Consider the following 21,425-nt stretch of genomic DNA (forward strand, 5'->3'; position numbering starts at 1 on the left):
TACACAAAAGGCACAAGCCTAAGTGACACTTTCAACGAAGGAGTGCAAGATGGCAGATGATATGCACATCTTAGAAAAAAGATTAGGTAGATCTGCTAATCCAGCCGAAAGATAAGGATGGTTTGTGATGAACACGTGACCCTCAGACTCAATGTCTATCAAAGTACTCATCTTAAATGAACTTTAAATTGGTACTTCTCCCCACAGATAGTAAATTTGAGAGTTACCTCTAGTGATTTCTCTGATCCCAATACTGAATCGTCTGTCCAACTTGACAGCATTGCTCAAATTGTCTGTGGTAAGTGCCCAGGCTATTCTGAGGATACCACTCACCTGAACTTGAGGGCATAGTACTACTTAATATGGAGCGATTTGGCAAAACCTGATACCATTCTCAGTGAAAACATAAAATAGACTTCACATACTGCAGTATTCACCAACAAGTAATGCAGTGACTGGTTTTGGACGCAGCAGCTTTCTGAAAACCATGGCAGAGACACAAATGGCAGGATTAATCTCCCTTGATGCCAAAGATCAATGGTTTCTTACAGGGGGGTGAGGGGCTCGAAAATGAGGAGATGGATAGCTGCTTGGTCATATTCCATTCTCATCAGACATTCCTATGGAGACGCAGCAAGAATGGCTTCCAGCAATCATTTTACTTTTTAAAAACACAATAACCGTAACTGAAAAGCACTTGTTTGAGATGCTCAGCTAAAGTGAGACGGGATTTTTCGCTGATCGCTGCTGCAGCTGCAGCTTAGCCTTCGAGGCAATGTAGTTCATAGCAGCCTGTACCAAAATAAGGGAACTTGGCGTATTTAACCTTTACATGAAAAGATAGGAAATTCAGGCAGTGGGGGAGGTGGTCTCAACAGAAACTTTTCATTAGGTCAGGACACACAACGATACTTGGTTCTCACTAGTGACCAAAAGAGATGGTACTACAACTGCTGGGAAAGTTCTGGCAAAAGCAAATTACTTTTAGTGGATCTCAGAATCTCCACAACCAGTAGCACCACTTCATTCCTTTGTCGCAATGCCACCAAGGGTAGCCCGATTGCAGTGGCAGCAAGGTGAAGTAAATGGGACACGAGTCAAAATTGCCCAACCTCAGTTTTCTTCTGGAAGAGTTCATGTACAGCTATTTGAAAGAAGTCTATGATCCCATCAGTCTGGATTGAACTCAATCCCAAATTATATAAGTAAAATAAGAGCATACAATCCATCATCTACTTGCCCAATGGTTAATCTCAACAAATCAAAAGTGCAACTATAGACAAAGTTATCCCTAAACACTAAGTTTTATCAGCCTACTAAAATTTATACAAAAGTCAGCATAACCCAACACACCCATCACTCACCAGAGCATCTTTACTAATACTGGTCACATCCGGTTGTATCTCGTTGGCAATACCAAAATCTATCAACTTCAGCATTCCTTCAACCATCAGAAAATTGGCTGGTTTCAGATCACTATGAATAATGCCTTAAAAAGAAAAGTCATTATGCTTTCTCATGGAGTGGGAATGAAATTTCATACGCTACATAATCCTAACATTTAGTAATTTTCAGTAAAACAAGATAAATAGAATTTATATTGGACCAAATTCAAGATGTTCATTTGTAGCAATCTTAACCAAATTGCAAGTTAAATACACCTTAAAACCCACTTCAACTCTGCACTTCTGTTACAACAATACAGAAATTCCTTCCAGAGATGCTATTTAACTGGTGCTGTTTTGCTTCATATCGTGGTAGGAAGGAGGTGGGGTGGTTTTTTTTTAATTCGTTCATGGGATGTGGGCGTCGCTGGCGAGGCCGGCATTTATTGCCCATCCTTAATTGCCCTCGAGAAGGTGGTGGTGAGCTGCCTTCTTGAACCGCTGCAGTCCGTGTGGTGAAGGTTCTCCCACAGTGCTTTTAGGAAGAGAGTTGCAGGATTTCGACCCAGCGACGAAGAAGGAACGGCGATATATTTCCAAGTCGGGATGGTGTGTGACTTGGAGGGGAACGTGCAGGTGGCGTTGTTCCCATGTATCTGCTGCTCTTGTCCTTCTAGGTGGTAGAGGTTGCGGGTTTGGGAGGTGCTGTCGAAGAAGCCTTGGCGAGTTGCTGCAGTGCATCCTGTGGATGGTACACACTGCAGCCACTGGTTAAGGGAGTGAATGTTTAGGGTGGTGGATGGGGTGCCAATCAAGCGGGCTGCTTTGTCCTGGATGGTGTCGAGCTTCTAGTGTTGTTGGAGCTGCACTCATCCAGGCAAGTGGAGAATATTCCATCACACTCCTGACTTGTGCTTTGTAGATGGTGGAAAGGCTTTGGGGAGTCACTTGCTGCAGAATACCCAGCCTCTGACCTGCTCTTGTAGCCACAGTATTTATGTGGCTGGTCCAGTTAAGTTTCTGGTCAATGGTGACCCCCAGGATGTTGATGGTGGGGGAATTCAGCAACGGTAATGCCATTGAACGTCATGGGGAGGTGGTTAGACACTCTCTTGTTGGAGATGGTTCTTGCCTGGCACTTGTCTGGCGCGAATGTTACTTGCCACTTATGAGTCCAAGCCTGGATGTTGTCCAGGTCTTGCTGCATGCGGGCTCAGACTGCTTCATTATTTGAGGGGTTGCGAATAGAACTGAACACTGTGCAATCATCAGCGAACATCCCCATTTCTGACCTTATGATGGAGGGAAGGTCATTGATGAAGCAGCTGAAGATGGTTGGGCCTAGGACACAACCTAGAGGAACTCCTGCAGCAATGCCCTGGGGCTGAGATGATTGGCCTTCAACAACCACTACCATCTTCCTTTGTGCTAGGTATGACTCCAGCCACTGGAGAGTTTTCCCCGATTCCCATTGACTTCAATTTTACTCGGGCTCCTTGGTGCCACACTCGGTCAAATGCTGCCTTGATGTCAAGGGCAGTCACTCTCACCTCACCTCTGGAATTCAGCTCTTTTGTCCATGTTTGGACCAAGACTGTAACGAGGTCTGGAACAGAGTGGTCCTGGCGGAACCCAAACTGAGCATCGGTGAGCAGGTTATTGGTGAGTAAGTGCCGCTTGATAGCAGAGTCAACGACACCTATCACTTTGCTGATGATTGAGAGTAGACTGATGGGGCGGTAATTGGCCGGATTGGATTTGTCCTGCTTTTTGTGGACAGGACATGGTTGGTGGTTGTAGTCATGAAAATCTTTTTCAGAAATTACCCTTAAAGTTCCCACACCTGATTGCATTGGCAATCATGGTCAAATGCCTGAAGAACACTCCGTTCAGCACACACATGAAGAGCAGCCTCTTGGGTGGGGCAACAGAGCGTTATTGGTACCCATGCAATTTTGCCACATTTGCAACATTTCAGAAAAAATTGAATATCAATTTTAGTTAGAGTATTAAACAGGCACTTACCGTGCTGATGAATTGTGTGAACAGCTTCCAGCATGTTTTCCCAGTATAATTTGCGTTCCAATGGATTGATGACCTTTTTTCTTCGGAGCAAAGTGTTTAAGTCTATGTTTCCACATTCCATTACCATGTAGATATAATTTTCTGTGATTTCACTGCATTTAAAAAGGAACCAATTAGATAACCACATTATCTGAAAGCATTATATCCGAAATGTTAAACTGTCTTATCTTCGTAGATGATGACTAACCCGCTGTGCATTTCTGGAAATTTGTTTTTGTTTCAGGTTTCTAACATTTGCAGGTTTTTTTTTTAATTTGATGGTTGGTAGTGCAGAAAAGCAGGGGTTTATCTTTCATCTCCATGGTTATCCTGGAGTAGCAGGCTTTCTTAGCAGAGGAGAGCGAGGCCCAACACTTGATGTGGTCCAGCAAGATGTGATAGATGCCTAAACCAGTTGTGTGCCAGATACGCTCAAGTCTGCATCCTCAGTGCATGAACGAGCAAAGATGGGAGCCATACCAGGGGAACGACCGGGTTGGAGGAGAATAAAAGTTTTGCTGGGGACAAGGGCATAAAAAGTGACGTTGAGGGAATGGTTGAGAAAAATCAATATCTGTGTAAGTGACTTGAGGAGTGTGTTTTCTGGGGGTGTTTGCAGAAAGTGGGGTTGGAAGGGGGTAGGGAATGTGGGTGGGGAGTGATATAAGGAACTGGTCAGAAAATACCGTTTCAGTGTTTGAGACCATGGGAGTTGACATGCAATGGGGCATGGCAAGATTAAATATAAGTAGGAGAATTTATAAGGTCGGAGAGGTTTAGGGTAGGCAATGAACTCTGAGGAGAGTGCAAGGGCAGCTGAGATGGAGATTGAGATCAGTGAGGATATGAATTTGCTCAGTGCAGAGGTTGAAGGAAGATATCTCTGGGTGAAACTCAGAGTGGAGCTTGGGGGTGGAAGACGGCAAGGATTTTTAAGGAAAAGCGAGAGGGGCGGGACAAAGGGAGGTGCTTGGAGGAGAAAGTAGCAGAGGAGACTTGAGCCCCTTGAGCCTGATCTGCCATTCAATGAGATTGTGGCTGATCTGTACTTACCTGCCATTGCTCTCTCCCTTGATACCCTTACCTAACAAAAATTAGTGATCATAAATTGGAATCCTAACACAACCCCACTCTTCCCTTGAGGGGCACTAAGGCCAACTCTAGTGCACTTGCTAAGATCAGGTAAAGCAGTACAGATGGGCAAGCTTGTAATTTTCCACATCTGTATAGCTCAGTAACAATCAAGGTAATGTGTTTGCGCACTGACGTTTGCAGAGTTTTACTGCAACTCAATCATTAGAAAACCAATAGGTAGCTGTTGAACCAGTCAAATTGATTTTTGAACAGCCTGTGAAAGACTTTTTAGTGCAATGAAAGGTCGAGTGGACTGTTCAAAATTGCTCAATTGAATTACGATAGTGACAAAAAACGTAATTCTACATCAACTGCTTGAGAGAGACACATCAAAAAGGACTCTAAGTGTCTATCAGAAAAATTGGTAATCAACCAAATTAAAACAATTCTCATTGGATAACTCATCCAAAACTCTGCCACATGTGACCTGCCCTGTTTGCCATCACCCTTGTCATCTGATCTCCACTAACTCCCCATTCCCCAGTGCACTAAATCCAAAATCCTGGTCTTGGTTTACAAATCTCCACATGGTTTTGCCCCAAACTACCTCCACAAATGTCTCAAGCTCTACATAACAATCCACAGCCCCCTTCCTGTTATCCATCTTCCCACCCCAACACTCCTCACTCAGTGACAGGTCTGCAAGCAATCTGGGTCCTACCCTATGGAACCCACCCCCCTCTCCAAGCCTCTTGGCCTTGTTACTTTCATCCCCTCCCCTCTCCCAAACAACCTATCTTTTAGACTGTGCATTTGGTCAATCATACTCTTCTTTTATCACATGGCCCATTTCTGTCCTATATGAAGAGCCTTAGGACAGGATTAATTGAATGCAAGTGGCTCAAAGTATTTGGTCACTAAAATGCAACTAGAAATACAAAGTCACCTGGCAAGAACTACTCACTTATCAAAAAGCTTGATTATCTTATCACTGTGTTGTTGTAGACGCTTCAAGTATTCAATTTCATCCTTGTAGCCAGCTACTGCCTGGTCATCTGCATCCTGCAGATTCACTTGCTTAACAGCGTACAATTGTTTCTTCTGGTCAAGCACTTGGAACACCTGTTGGGAAAGAACCAGTTATTTGCCAGATCCTTCCAATTAAATTTTTCTCTATACACATCAAAAAAAAACCAACAGTTCACTCCATCTTCCAACTTCCTTTGCCCATCCCAATCCTGCTCATTAAGCATATTAGTAATTCAGTTGGGGAGCACTGGGGGGGGGGGGGGGAAGAATTAAAGATTTATCACATTAAAAAAAAAGTTTTACTTTTTAAAAAAAGGTCACTGTTGCATCATTCTTTTAAGTGTTGAGACTGTTTCTATCAAAGAGAAAATTTGGTATTTCTTTTTAAATGTGTAACTTCAGAATTGCCAGAATGGATTTTAAAATTGATTTCCAGTTAGCCTTGGCTGCAACAGTTCTTTGTCAGATCAGGGAGAAAAGAAAATACACAAGCAGTCTAAAGATAGTCATCAGTTTCAAGGGGAGGCGCACTACTATTCGGTCAGTGTCATTGCTTAATCAGAAACTATCCTGGCCAAGTTTGCTTGGCCAATCATGTTCTTCAAATGTTTATGTATCAAAAATGCAGACTCACGCCAGTATCAATTTCTGTTTTGGTCAGGTGTCCAATCAGATATCTCAGACAACGACGACAATAACAAACGTTTATGTTGTGCCTTTAATGTAGAAAAATGTCCCATGGCAGAAGTATAATCAGACAAAAATGGGCCTCAGGACAAGCGAGAAGATATTTTGCGGGAGGGGGGGGCGGTGACAAAAGCTTGATCACAGGGATTGGTTTTAAAGAGGGTCATAAAAAAGAGAGGGGTTTAGGGAGGAAATTCCAGAGCATGGAGCATAAAATACAAAGCTGGTGGGGCGAGGGGTGCACAAAAGCCCAGATGCAGACAAACAGTTTAAGTGTGGGGAGGCGCAAGGCCATAAATGGATTTAAGCACAAGAATGAGAATTTTAAATTGGAAGCATTAGAAGACTAGGAAGACATTGTAGTTCAACAAGGACAAGGGTGACAGCTTTCAGAGTGGGTAGAACATGGATGGCAGTGCACATCGTTTCTGGTGCATAATACAGTGGAAATACCTGTAGCATTCCAGTCAACAATTTCAGTTCATAAAGAGCACTGACTTGCTGTGAATATAAATTCAAATGCTAGGTCCAAAATATAACAGAAAAGACTGCCACCTGATCATTAGTGGTCTAAACCCAACCAGTAACACTTTTAGGAAGTTGCCCAATTAACAGATGAGAATTCAGGCAAAGCTGCACTGCCATTTTGTAAATGAATATATGTCTTTACAGGGCAATCAAGTACAGTGGGCACCACCAATAGGCTACACAGATGTGTGGGATCTGCCAAAGGTGTTACCATACCAGTGACAGCCCCTTTCTCCTGCCTTGGCTTCTCTTAGTGGCATCAGGAACTGTATGCAAGTACAACCTAGATTTCCCAACCCAGACTACTTGCAGCCTCTGATGTACAAAACTGTACCCATGATTTCCTCTTCTCATTTTATCCCGCACTTACACAATTGTCCAGTCATTCAGTCCTGACCTAAATCCAAGATCCATCAAGTTTCCACCTTAAACTTATTTTAAGATCAGTAGAAAACTTGTGCTCAGACGCCCCAGCTCCTCATTTTTGACCCGATTCCATCACCTAAATTCACAGGTGTGACCAGTATGAGACCATCGTGTAAACTTTATAGCCACAAACAACTTTGCTAGTTCCTGTAATACGATAAAAAAGCCAAATAATTGAAGAAACAAAGTTGATGTATGGTTGCAGAAAAAGCAGGACACAATTATACTTAAATAAAAAGTTTGCTTACCTCACTTACAAATCCTACTGAAACTCAAATAGAGACTACTTCAATCCTGGTTTTTAATAAGGCCAATAAATGTTTCTACAAGGCCTTGTCCCACGATCAGAATGATGTTCACCTGCCTTATATGTATCTTTTGCTTTTCTAATACCGGGCTTCTGCTTGCCCCCCACTCAGTTACTGTGCTCCTACCCACTGGAATCTCCTGTGTAATTCCCTTTGCATTGCCTACTCCCTGCTTTCAAAAATTCCTCTTCAACTGTGCCTTTGGTCCCTCATTCTAACCCTCTCCATTTTTCCCTTTTTTCATTCCTGCTTAGCATACCCTGTTTTGTGTTCAATGCAAAATGCAATATAGAAATGCAAGTTACGAAAACTATTGCAACACGTCAAAAACTTTAGATATCTTTAACGTAAACATTCATTCTAGAAAAAGTCAAATATTGCAGCATGAGCTCCATGAACATTATAGGTGGGAACATCTAAAGTAATGCCTCATTGCAAATCACAACATAATTTTGGATGAGGAAGACCATTCAGCACATCTTGGTTTCATTCGAGAATGGTCCTAAAGCCCCCCATTGCAACATCAAATTGGCTCTTGACAATTCTATGGTTTTCACTTCCATTACGCTATCAGAGTCTATTCTATGCATTGATTACTCTGAAGATAAACCTCTCGAAACCAGCTATAAATTTGCCTTTTATTAGTTTGAACTTGTGACCCTGGGCTATTCTTGCAATTTCACAAGTATTTTCTAGATTTACCTTTTCCATACTGTTGTTCAATTATTTTTTTTAAAAAGGGTACAATTTCATGACAATTTCTTCAACTAGAGTCTATGGTTTTCTGCTCCTGTAAAGTCTTTTCCTTACTTTACATTGGTCCCTTAAAATGCTTTCAACTGAAAATTCAGAGTGACGGAACTAAATGCAGTATATTACCTTACTTGATCCTCCTGTTCCAAGTAATTTTATTATGGAGTAGACTCTCTCCTTAACCACAATACTTTCATTGTCCGCAAAAGTACCTACAACCTGACCAAATAAAATCACAAATTTAAAATAAAACTTTACATTCAAATTCAGAACACAATTATTTCTCAAACTGATAGACTGTATTAAAAATTCAACTTGCAATAAATCATCATCATTACCCCCAATTGTGACAGAAACTGAGAAGATCCATATTGTCTCAACTGTTGTTGCGGTGTTGCTGGAGTAGGTGGGAAACTGGTGTAAACTTGGGAAACTGGTGTAAAGTTGCATGGAGTTGAAACCTGCGTTGGGGCCAGTGAAGATTTCCTCACATCTGGAGTCTGTGAACTTAAAAAAAAATTTCCAGAGCATTTAAATAGTTTGGAGATTAAATTTAAGACAAGGTGAAAGACACGTTTTAAGAATGCATTGCACATAACTTCAACAAACATTTAACAGACAAGATTATTACCTGCTTGTGTTGTGACGGAGCAGTTTGGTGCAGGGTGTCTGACAAACAGATGCTGTTGGAACTACACATTTACCAACACCACTAGCGGATGGAACTTTTTTTGGAGCAAGCATTACACCAGCCTTTTTAACTATTGCTCCATTAGCCTGTATTTAAAAAAAGTGAATTAATACTTGTTTTAAAAAAAAAATAGGAGCAGGAGTAGGCCATACAGCCTCTCAAGCCTGCTCCACCATTCAATAGTTTCATTAGAGAATGGTCCTAAAGCCAGATCTTTGACCTCAACTCCACTTTCCCATCCCAGAGTCCAAAAATCTAGCGATCTCAGCCTTGAATATACTCAACAACTGAGCAATCACAGCCCTCAGGGGAAGAGAATTCCAATGATTCACAACCCCGAGTGAAGAAATTCCTTATCCCAGTCCTACACGGCCGACCCCTTATCCTGAGACTACACCCCCTGGTTCGAGACTCTCCAGCCAGAGAAAACAGCCTCTTAGCATCTACCCTGTTAAGCCTCCTCAATCTTGTATGTATCAATGAGATCACCTCTCATTCTTCCAAACTCCAGAGAATGTAGGCCCATTCTACTCAATCTCTCCTCATAGGACAACCCACTCATCAATCTAGTGAACCTTCCTTTCACCGCCTCTAAGGCAAGTATATCCTTCCTTAGGGTAAGGAGACCAAAACTGTACACAGTACGCCAGGCATGGTATCACCAAAGCCCTGTACAATTGCAGCAAGACTTGCAGATACAGCAAGCAATTAGGAAGCAAAGGGTATGTTGGCCTTTATTGCAAAGGGGTTGGAGTAAGCATCTTAACTTTCTATGCTTCGAGTACAAGGACACCAAATCTCTCAAAGAACATCAAACAGAGCTGTTCTGGAATTAGTGTAGCCTTAATGGGGTTTTGACATTTGCAGCTACATGCATATTCAGGCTACCAGCTAACTTTAGCACAAGGAAGGTTAATAGCTAGAAAGCTATGGTTACAGTGAAACCCAACTTTCACTGGTGGGTCCAGTCAAAATTACATGATTGCTGTTAATCAACATCTTGGATTTGATTATGATTATTAGGGATGATCAAATCTCCAGCACAAAGGTTGGTAAGGCTTTATGTACCAGTGTTCATAATGTGATCACATTTGACATTACAAGGATTGGAGAAGGTCATAAAAACCCAAACTAAACGATAAGTGCGTTAAGTTGGTCCTCTTAAAATTCTAAGAAGTTTGGTCAGAGTAGGCCTGATAGGTTTGAATATGGCTGGGGGCGTGGAAAAACTATAGAATTCCTTCAAGGAGGTGATTCTGAATGCAATGGACCAATGTCTTTTTGCATTCGTTCATGGGATGTGGGCATCACTGGCAAGGCCAGCATTTATTGCCCATCCCTAATTGCCCTCGAGAAGGTGGTGGTGAGGCGCCTTCTGGAACCGCTGCAGTCCGTGTGGTGAAGGTTCTCCCACAGTGCTGTTAGGTAGGGAGTTCCAGGATTTTGACCCAGCGACGATGAAGGAACGGCGATATATTTCCAAGTCGGGATGGTGTGCGACTTGGAGGGGAACGTGCAGGTGGTGTTGTTCCCATGTACCTGCTGCTCTTGTCCTTCTAGGTGGAAGTGGTCATGGGTTTGGGAGGTGCTGTTAAGAGGCCTTGGCAAGTTGCTGCAGTGAGTCATGTGGGTGGTAAACACTACAGCCACCGTGCGCCAGTGGTGAAGGGAGTGAACGTTTAGGGTGATGGATGGGGTACCAATCAAGCGGGCTGCTTTGTCCTGGATGGTGTCGAGCTTCTTGAGTGTTGTTGGAGCTGCACTCATCCAAGCAAATAGAGAGTATTCCATCACACTCCTGACTTGTGCCTTATAGATGGTAGAAAGGCTTTGGGGAGTCAGGTGAGTCACCTGCCGCAGAATACCCAGCCTCTGACCTGCTCTTGGAGCCACAGTATTTATATGGCTGGTCCAGTTAAGTTTCTGGTTAATGGTGACTGCCAGGATGTTAATGGTGGGGGAAATCAGCGATGGGAACATCGTTGAATGTCAAGGGGAGGTGGTTAGACTCTCTCTTGTTGGAGATGGTCATTGCCTGGCACTTGTCTGGCACGAACGTTACTTGCCACTTATCAGCTCAAGTCTGGATGTTGTTCAGGTCTTGCTGCATGCGCGCACGGACTGCTTCATTATCTGAGGGGTTGCGAATGGAACTGAATGCTGTGCGATCATCAGCGGATATCCCCATTTCTGACCTTATGATGGAGGGAAGGTCATTGATGAAGCAGCTGAAGATGGGTGGGCCTAGGACACTGCCTTGAGGAACTCCTGCAGCAATGCCTTGGGGCTGAGATGATTGGCCTCCAACAACTACTACCATCTTCCTTTGTGCTAGGTATGACTCCGGCCACTGGAGAGTTTTCCCGCTGATTCCCATTGACTTCAATTTTACTAGGGCTCCTAGTAATGCTGCATTGATGTCAAGGGCAGTCACTCTCACCTCACCTCTGGAATTCAGCTCTTTTGTCCATGTTTGGACCAAGGCTGTAATGAGGTCTGGAGCTGAGTGGTCCTGGCGGAACCCAAAATGAGCATCGGTGAGCAGGTTATTAGTGAGTAAGTGCTGCTTGATAGCACTGTCGAAGACACCTTCCATCACTTTGCTGATGATCGAGAGTAGACTGATGGGGCGGTAATTGGCCGGATTGGATTTGTCCTGCTTTTTGTGGACAGGACATGCCTGGGCAATTTTCCACATTGTCGGGTAGACGCCAGTGTTGTAGCTGTACTGGAACAGTTTGGCTAGAGGGGTGGCTAGTTCTGGAGCAAAAGTCTTCAGCACTACAGCCGGGATGTTGTCGGGGCCCATAGCCTTTGCTGTATCCAGTGCACTCAGCCGTTTCTTGATATCACGTGGAGTGAATCGAATTGGCCGAAGACTGGCTTCTGTGATGGTGGGGATATCGGGAGGAGGCCAAGATGGATCATCCACTCGGCACTTCTGGCTGAAGATGGTTGCAAACTCTTCAGCCTTGTCTTTTGCACTCACGTGCTGGACTCCGCCATCATTGAGGATGGGGATGTTTACAGAGCCTCCTCCTCCCGTTAGTTGTTTAACTGTCTACCACCATTCACGACTGGATGTGGCAGGACTGCAGAGCTTTGATCTGATCCGCTGGTTCTGGAATCGCTTAGCTCTGTCTATCGCATGTTGCTTCCACTGTTTAGCATGATTATAGTCCTGAGTTGTAGCTTCACCCAGGTCGGCACCTCATTTTTAGGTATGCCTGGTGCTGCTCCTGGCATGCTCTTCTACAGGGTTGATCCCCTGGCTTGTTGGTAATGGTAGAGTGAGGAATATGCCGGGCCATGAGGTTACAGATTGGCTCACAGCGCCTCATGGATGCCCAGTTTTGAGCTGCTAGATCTGTCCTGAATCTATCCCATTTAGCACGGTGGTAATGCCACACAACACGTTGGATGGTGTCCTCAGTGCGAAGACGGGACTTCGTCTCCACGAGGACTGTGCGGTGGTCACTCCTACCGATACGGTCATGGACAGATGCATTTGCGACAGGTAGATTGGTGAGGACGAGGTCAAGTAAGTTTTTCCCTCGTGTTGGTTCGCTCACCACCTGCCACAGGCCCAGTCTGGCAGCTGTGTCCTTCAGGACTCGGCCGCTCGGTCAGTAGTGGTGCTACCGAGCCACTCTTGGTGATGGACATTGAAGTCCCCACCCAGAGTACATTCTGTGCCCTTGCTACCCTCAGTGCTTCCTCCAAGTGGTGCTCAATATGGAGGACTGATTCATCAGCTGAGGGAGGGCGGTAGGTGGTAATTAGCAGGAGGTTTCCTTGCCCATGTTTGACCTGATGCCATGAGATTTCATGGGGTCCAGAGTCAATGTTGAGGACTCCCAGGGCCACTCCCTCCTGACTGTATATCACTGTACCGTCACCTCTGGTCGGTCTGTCCTGCCGGTGGGACAGGACATATCCAGGGATGGTGAAGGAAGAGTCTGGGACGTTGGCTGAAAGGTATGATTCTGAGTATGGCTGCATCAGGCTGTTGCTTGACTAGTCTGTGGGACGTCTCTCCCAATTTTGGCACAAGTCCCCAGATGTTAGTGAGGAGGACTTTGCAGGGTCGACTGGGCTTGGTTTGCCTTTGTCGTGTCCGGTGCCTAGTGGTCCGATGCCGGCTGGTCCATCCGGTTTTATTCTTTTTATGACTTTTTTAAGCGAGATTTTACAACTGAGTGGCTTGCTAGGCCATTTCAGAGGGCAATTAAGAATCAACCACATTGCTGTGGGTCTGGAGTCACATATAGGCCAGACCGGGTAAGGACGGCAGGTTTCCTTCCCTAAAGGACATTAGTGAACCAGATGGGTTTTTACGACAATCCGATAGTTTCATGGCCACCATTACTGATACTAGTATTTTAATTCCAGATTTTATTTAATTAATTGAATTTAATTAATTGAATTTAAATTCGCCAGCTGCCGTGGCGGGATTTGAACTCATGACTCCGGATAATGTAGAGCCATGCAAAGCAAAGCTACCAAGCTAAAAGACATTAATATCTGGCTGAATGGGACTACCAAGCAACTCAAAGAAGAAAAAAGGCTTCTCTGGCCATGAAGGAAATTGGCACAGAATTGAGATGGATTCAATACCAATAGGCATGCCAAGACTGTAAAAAAGGCATCAGAATGGCAAAGAAAAATGTCAAATTGAATATGGCAAGAGGAGTGAGGATACTAAGTTTTTTTTAGTTATATTAAGAGAAAAATAAAAATGAGGGATAGAGTGGGGCGACTGAAAGCAAGATCATTGAGGGCATGACAACTGATATTTCTTGCTTTTTGCGGCTGGTGTACTAAGTTTTTTGTCTCTGTTTTCACCGGAGGAGGCAGATAACTGATTTGATTTGAAAAAGCAAAGAAGGTGTTGCAGAGTTAACTTGTGACACGATTCACATTAAACTAGCATGGTTGCCGAACAGCTGTCCAAATTTAAGGTAAGTAAATCTGAGGCTGGCTAAGATGCATCCGAGGATCCTTAATGAACTAAGGCAGAAAATTGCAAAAACTCCGGCACAAATCTCCAAGAAATCACTGAATAGTGGAGAGGGGCCTGGTGACTGTAGAAAGGCAGATATTACTCCTATTTTTAAAAAAGATAGCAAAAGTGACCCAGAAAACTACAGACGTCCATTGTGGGTATAGTTGTGGAAGCCCTTGTTAAGGATAAGATTTAGATAAGATAAGGCAAGACAAAACACATCGGGATAGAAATAAAATCATAGAAGATAGCCAATATTGCTTCATGAAGGGGAGGTCGTCAATCTAATTTACTGATTTTCTTTGAGGGTTGTGACAAATGAACTTGACAGGGTTACGGCAGTGGATGTGGTGTACTTCGATTTCAGTAAGGAAATTGATACATTTCCTCTGGAAAGGCTAATACTGAAAATAAAGAAAGCGGGAACTGGTGTATATTCTACAATAGGTACATAACTGGTTGACCAATAGAACCCAGAAAGGTGGTGATACATGGATGGTCATCAGCCTGGGAGCATGTTACATCGGAATCTGCTTTGGAAACTATTTTGTTTCATGCCTTCATAAATGATCTGGAGTTAGTAAATTACAAGCAGTGGCTAAATTTGCAGATGATACAAAGCTAATGAAGATGGTAGATTCTAAAGCTGAGCAGGATAAACTACAGGAGGATTTGTATATACCTGGGAATTGGGAAGAGAGGTGGCAGATGTAATTCAATGTAGAGAAATGCAAAGTGCTTCACAGGGGGACAAAAAAAAAATCCAGGAAAGGGTTATTACTTAAATAGATAGAAAATATGTATGGAAAATGAGATCTGGGGGTCCTGATTTACAATAAATCAAATTATCGCAGCAATGCTTGGTGGCAATGAGTAAAGTAAATCAGATGATTTCAACAGTAGAAATCAACAGTTTCCTGGTATTCGGCAGCACTTGTCAGACCAGTTAGATTTTAGAACTGTACTGACAAGTGCCAGAAGCGGTGTCAACAGGTACTTGTTAAATCTGTCATGCCCGAGCTCCATAACGGTCACTTAGAGAAATTTGGGAGCGAAGAAAAAGAGTTGCAATAAAATTATAATTCCTGCCTGCAAAAAAGAAACAATACTATAAAAAAAAAACCTACTGTAGTTGTAAAAAAATGTATATGTTACCTCAGGTGAAATGTAATCAAACGCACTGCCAAATATTTCTCTCTCCTTCGCAGCAAAACAACCTTGTTTCTTGATTACGCCAACACTGTGTGTCTTGTATTCCTTTAGCTCCTTTTCTTTCAGCTTGTCAGATTTTAGTTCACATTCTTCTTGCTTAATTTGGTCAGGAATTTCTGTAAGACAAAAGCCATGCTTCTTACCTATATTCCACATTCAAAAAAGATCAGTAGCTCATCGGGGAGGGTGTTGAGATCGGGTCCCCTGTTTATGGGCACTCCGCCTTAGGTTACCCTTCCAATAATTTGCTTGGCGGTCCCAAGTGAGTATAACAAGGCTTTATTATAACGTCAGCAGAATCATCAATACACAGTATTTAAGCGACAATAACAGAATACAAGATTGCTATTACCCGGTTCCAAGTCTTCTGGACAACAGTGGAACACAGTAGATCTTGTTCTCTACTGTGTTTAAATCTTTTGTACTTTTTCATTTATACCTTTCGTTACGCTTTTATTGGACACGCCCACTCTTGCCTTAGCTGAAACTCATCTAAAATACACAGGCCGAGTGCCTTTGCTCGATTTGGCTTTAAACAGCTTGTAACTTACAAAGATTGCTGTGTCCTTGTTTGCCTCAATTAAGTGTGAATTTCCTGTACTTGATAAACAAATGACAAAGATCAATCAAGTAACAAGGTCAAAGGCCCTTAAAGTAATTCAACAGTTAACATGATTATCTTTGTTTCCTTTGCTTGATAAGACAGAGCTGGTCAAAACTTCTTATCTTATACTTTCCCGGGCAAACATGTGGTCTCAAATGACACTATTTGCATCTATCCAATAGAAAGTCAATTGCTAGGCAGGGACATGTTTTGATTTCTTTGATTTGACGATTACCTTGTACAGGATACTTATTGGTGACAATTGCTTCGTACAGACTGACCATCTCAATGAATGACATCTGTTCCCTGATCAATAGAGATCTCTTATCAGTAGGACTGCCAGTTCTTGTGGATTTTATATTCCTTTCTTCTATTTGACCCTTTGTACACTGGGCATTTTTTTTAGTATCAGCTAGCTACTTTTATTCCCTTATCTTATCTTACAGGGGGTGAAAGAAGTTGGGATGAGAGAAGGGAAGATACAAAGAAAAAGGAAGAAAAAACCTAGCAATTTAATCTTCAAATGCTTTTTACTGCCAAACTCCTCTCAATGTAACCAGACTTTGAACGATTTGGATCTTTTACAAAAGATTTGTACAGTAGATGTCAAATTAAGTTCAAATAGATAAACTTAAATCATACAACACCAAACCAGGCCATATATTACAGTAGTTATTGCAGTAATAAAAGAGTTATTGAAAATCACAATGGAAAGCTGCCAGTGGCATCTCTACATCGTAGTATTGATCATTATTCCAAGGAAAGGATATCATTGCCCAAGAGAGCCAAGCATAGTGCAAAATGATATTAAGTCTCAAATCCAAGTCATGAGTAAAGGTTGTGAGTTTGGCTCGCTCTCTTTCAAGGTTCCATAAATAAGCTTTCAAAATTGAAGAAGAGGTTTGATAACATTGGGCCAGATTTTGGTGTCAAGAAAACGATGAGGCAAATGGCACAGCAATTTCAGGCAAGGGGCAGATGCACGGTTAATCTCAAATATCCAAAAGTTGCTGTCCGTGATGCGCTGCTGCGCAGTTAGCTTCGCGAAAATGGCATCTCACTGTCTGCCTCCCCATTGAAATGCACTGAATGAAGGAGTTCCTTTATTTGTGCTGTAGAATCATAGAAGTTTACAACATGGAAACAGGCCCTTCGGCCCAACATGTCCATGTCGCCCAGTTTATACCACTAAGATAGTCCCAATTGCCTGCACTTGGCCCATATCAGTCTATACCCATCTTACCCATGTAACTGTCCAAATGCTTTTTAAAAGACAAAATTGTACCCGCCTCTACTACTGCCTCTGGCAGCTCATTCCAGACACTCACCACCCTTTGAGTGAAAAAATTGCCCCTCTGGACCCTTTTGTATCTCTCCCCTTAAATCTATGCCCCCTCTTTATAGACTCCCCTACCTTTGGGAAAAGATTTTGACTATCTACCTTATCTATGCCCCTCATTATTTTATAGACTTCTATAAGATCAACCCTAAACCTCCTACTCTCCAGGGAAAAAAGTCTCAGTCTATCCAACCTCTCCCTATAAGTCAAACCATCAAGTCCCGGTAGCATCCTAGTAAATCTCTTCTGCACTCTTTCTAGTTTAATAATATCCTTTCTATAATAGGGTGACCAGAACTGTACACAGTATTCCAAGTGTGGCCTCACTAATGTCTTGTACAACTTCAACAAGACATCCCAACTCCTGTATTCAATGTTCTGACCAATGAAACCAAGCATGCTGAATGCCTTCTTCACCACCCTATCCACCTGTGACTCCACTTTCAAGGAGCTATGAACCTGTACTCCTAGATCTCTTTGTTCTATAACTCTCCCCAACGCCCAAACTAAACTCACCACAGAAAGTCTTGTCCATTTCAAGTCTAAGTACCCTTTTAACAATGTGATAACTGTTAATTACTGCCAATCAACCTCTCTGGCACTGAAAATTAACAACAAATGTGGAGTCTCATTCCTTCAGATTTTAATTGGAGATTTTTTTTAAATTCCAATTTAAAATGATATTTTTAAACTTGTCCTTTGTCTCTTTTTTTCTCTTTCTTAATCCAATCTTTCTTTCTCTATTTCTGTACCTGATTTGACAATGAATTCACCCACTCTAATTTACATTTCCTTCTCAGTCCTTGGATTGTTAATTTCACAATCCTCCAATCTGATTGGTTAAAGAAATACATAGTTGCTTGCCCTGTTCACTCAGGTCCCAAATGCCCTGTTTCCCTCGCTGTGCTGTTATCAGCTTGCACTTTTAGCAACTTGCCACACAACAAAAAAAATCTAAACATGCAAAGGCACGTCTAACGGCAGATGCCATTTGCTTCAGCAAATTATGGCTCATAGAGCCAGACAAATTTGTCACATTGATGAAGGATTCAGAAATGTATGAAATAAATAGGAAATTTAGGGAAAGTTAAAAATCACAAAAGGACAACAGACCCAACATTAAAGCAAATAGTATAAGAACATAAGAAATAGGAGCCGGAGTAGGCCATCAAGCCCCTCGAGCCTGCTCTGCCATTCAACAAAATCATGGTTGATCTTCTACCTCAATGCCATTTTCCTGCACCATGCCCATATCCCTTGATGCCTTTAATATCAAGAAATCTATCGATCTCTGTATTGAATGTACTCAATGACTGAGCCTCCACAGCCCTCTGCGGTAGAGAATTCCAAAGACTCACCACGCTCTGAGTGAAGAAATTTCTCCTCATCTCAGTCCTAAATGGCCCCTTATTCTAAGACTGTGACCCCTCGTTCCAGATTCCCCAGCCAGGGGAAACATCCTCCCTGTATCTACCCCGTCGAGCCCTGTAAGAATGTTGTATGTTTCAATGAGATCACCTCTCATTCTTCTAAACTCTAGGGAATACAGACCTAGTCTACTCAATCTCTCCTCATACGACAATCCCGCCATCCCAGGAATCAGTCTGGTGAACCTTTGTTGCACTCCCTCGATGGCAAGTATATCCTTTCTTAGGTAAGGAGACCAAAATTGTACACAATAGTCCAGGTGCAGTCTCACCAAGGCCCTATATAATTGCTGTAAGACATCTTTACTCCTGTACTCAAATCCTCTTGTAATAAAGGCCAACATACCATTTGCCTTCCTAATTGCTTGCTGCATGTTAGCTTTCAGTTACTCATGTACAAGGACTCCCAGGTCCCTTTGAACATCAACATTTCCCAATATCTTACCATTTAAAAAATACTCTATTTCTGTTTTTCCTACCAAAGTGGATAACTTCACATTTTCCACATTGTATTCTATCTGCCATGTTCTTGCCCACTCACTTAGCCTGTCTGTATCCCCTTGAAGCCTCCTCACAACTCACATTCTCACCTATTTTTTTTATCATCAGCAAACTTGGAAATATTACATTTGGTCCCCTCATCCAAATTATTGATAGATAGTGAATAGCTGGGGCCCAAGCACCGATCCCTGGGGTACCCCACTAGCCACAGTCTGCCAATCTGAGAAAGACCTGTTTATTCCTACTCTCCGTTTTCTGTCTGTTAACCAATTCTCAATCCATGCCAGTATATTACCCCCAATTCCACGTGCTCTAAACTTTGTTCACCAACCTCCTGTGTGGGACCTTACCAAAAGCCTTCTGACAATCCAAATACACCACATCCACTGGTTCCCCCTTATCTATTCTACTAGTAACATCCTCAAAGAACTCCAATAGGTTTGTCAAACATGATTTCCCCTTCATAAATCCATGTTGGCTCTGCCAATTCCTATTATTTTTTAAGTGTCCTATTATCACATCCTTTATAATAGATTCTAGCATTTTCCCTATTACTGTCAGGCTAACAGGTCTGCAGTTCCCTGTTTTCTCTCTCCCTCCTTTTTTAAATAGTGGGGTTACATTTGCTACCATCCAATCTGCAGGAACAGTGCCAGAATCTATAGAATTTTGGAAGATGACAACAAATGTATCAGCTATCTCTCTAGCCACCTCTTTCAATACCCTGGGATGTCGATCATCAGGTCGTTGGGATTTATCAACCTTCAGTCCCATTAATTTCTCTAGTACTTTTTTTTTAAACTAATACTAATTTCTTTCAGTTCCTCATTCTCGCCAGACCCTTGGTTCTCTCGTATTTCTGTGAAGACAGACACAAAGTATGTGTTTAATTTCTCTGCCATTTCCTTATTCCCCATTATAAATTCTCCCATCTGTCTGTAAGGGACCCACATTTGCTTTCGCCAGTCTTTTCCTTTTTACAAACCTATAGAAGCTTTTACAGTCCGTTTTTATGTTTCTCGCTAGTTTACTCTCATATTCTATTCTCCCTTTTTTAAAAATCAATTTCTTGGTCCTCCTTTGCTGGATTCTAAAATGCTCCCAATCCTCAGGCTTACTGTTTTTTTTTGGCAACTTTATATGCCTCTTCCTTTGATTTAGTACTATCTTTAATTTCTCGTTAGCCACGGTTGGACCACTTTTCCTGTTGGGTTTTTGTGCCTTAAAGGAATATATATTTGTTGCAAATTATGTATTAATTCTTTAAATGCTAGCCATTGCCTGATAATAGTCATACCTTTTAATGTAGCTCCCCAATCACCGCCCTTTGGGCCTGCTCCACCATTCAAAATGATCATGGATGATCGTCTAACTCAGTACCCTGTTCTCGCTTCTTCCCCATATCCCTTGATCCCTTTAGCATTAAGAAATATATCTATCTCCTTTTTGAATACATCGAATGACTTGGCCTCCACTGCCTTCTGTGGTAGAGAATTCCACAGGTTCACCACCCTCTGAGTGAAGAAATTTCTCCTCATCTCTGTTCTAAATGCATGCCCCATAACCTGAGACTGTGATCCCTGGTTCTGGACTCCCCAGCCATTGGGAACATCCTCCCTGCATCTAGTCTGTCTAGTCCTGTTAGAATTTTATATGTTTCGATGAGATCACCTCTCATTCTTCTAAACTCTCGTGAATATAGGCCTAGTCGACCCAATCTCTCCTCATACGTCAGTCCTGCCATCCCAGGAATCAATCTGGTAAACCTTTGTTGCACTCCCTCCATGGCAAGGACATCCTTCCTCAGATAAGGAGACCAAAACTGCACACAATATTCCAGATGTGGTCTCACAAGGCCCTGTATAACTGCAGTAAGACATCCCTGCTCCTGTACTCAAACCCTCTTGCAATGAAGGCCAACATACCATTCCCCTTCCTAACTGCTTGCTGCACCTGAATGCTCACTTTCAGCGACTGGTGTACAAGGACACCCAGGTCTCATGGCACCTCCCCTTTTCCCAATCTATCACCATTCAGATAATAATCTGCCTTTCTATTTTTACAACCAAAATGGATAACCTCACATTTATCCACGTTATACTGCATCTGCCAAGTTCTTGCCCACTCACCCAACTTGTCTAAATCACATTGGAGTCTCTTTGCATCCTCCTCACAGCTCACATTCCACCCCAGCTTTGTGTCGTCTGCAAACTTGGAAATGTTACATTCCGTTCCCTCATCCAAATCATTGATATATATTGTGAATAGCTGGGGCCCAAGCACTGATCCCTGCGGTACCCCACTAGTCACTGCCTGCCACCCGGATAAAGACTCATTTATTCCACAGTATTAGTGCTAATTGCTGATCAATGGTATGTCTTTGGAGAAGGGG

At 42.7% G+C, this 21,425-nt stretch overlaps 1 protein-coding gene across 1 annotated transcript in view; it reads right to left on the reverse strand.

Annotated features, from left to right (window-relative positions):
- Positions 1–21,425, reverse strand: part of ttk (ttk protein kinase) — a 60,879-nt gene that overhangs the window by 16,626 nt on the left and 22,828 nt on the right. The window contains exons 11-17 of the mRNA XM_067983874.1: positions 15,106–15,278; positions 8,886–9,031; positions 8,593–8,761; positions 8,381–8,473; positions 5,488–5,645; positions 3,411–3,562; positions 1,365–1,489 (exon numbers count right to left, since the gene is read on the reverse strand). Of these exons, the coding sequence (XP_067839975.1) occupies positions 1,365–1,489; positions 3,411–3,562; positions 5,488–5,645; positions 8,381–8,473; positions 8,593–8,761; positions 8,886–9,031; positions 15,106–15,278 (1,016 nt within the window). The remainder of the gene's footprint in view (positions 1–1,364; positions 1,490–3,410; positions 3,563–5,487; positions 5,646–8,380; positions 8,474–8,592; positions 8,762–8,885; positions 9,032–15,105; positions 15,279–21,425) is intronic.

Source organism: Heptranchias perlo, chromosome 5, assembly GCF_035084215.1.
Source record: "Heptranchias perlo isolate sHepPer1 chromosome 5, sHepPer1.hap1, whole genome shotgun sequence".
NCBI classification, from domain to species: Eukaryota; Metazoa; Chordata; class Chondrichthyes; order Hexanchiformes; family Hexanchidae; genus Heptranchias; species Heptranchias perlo.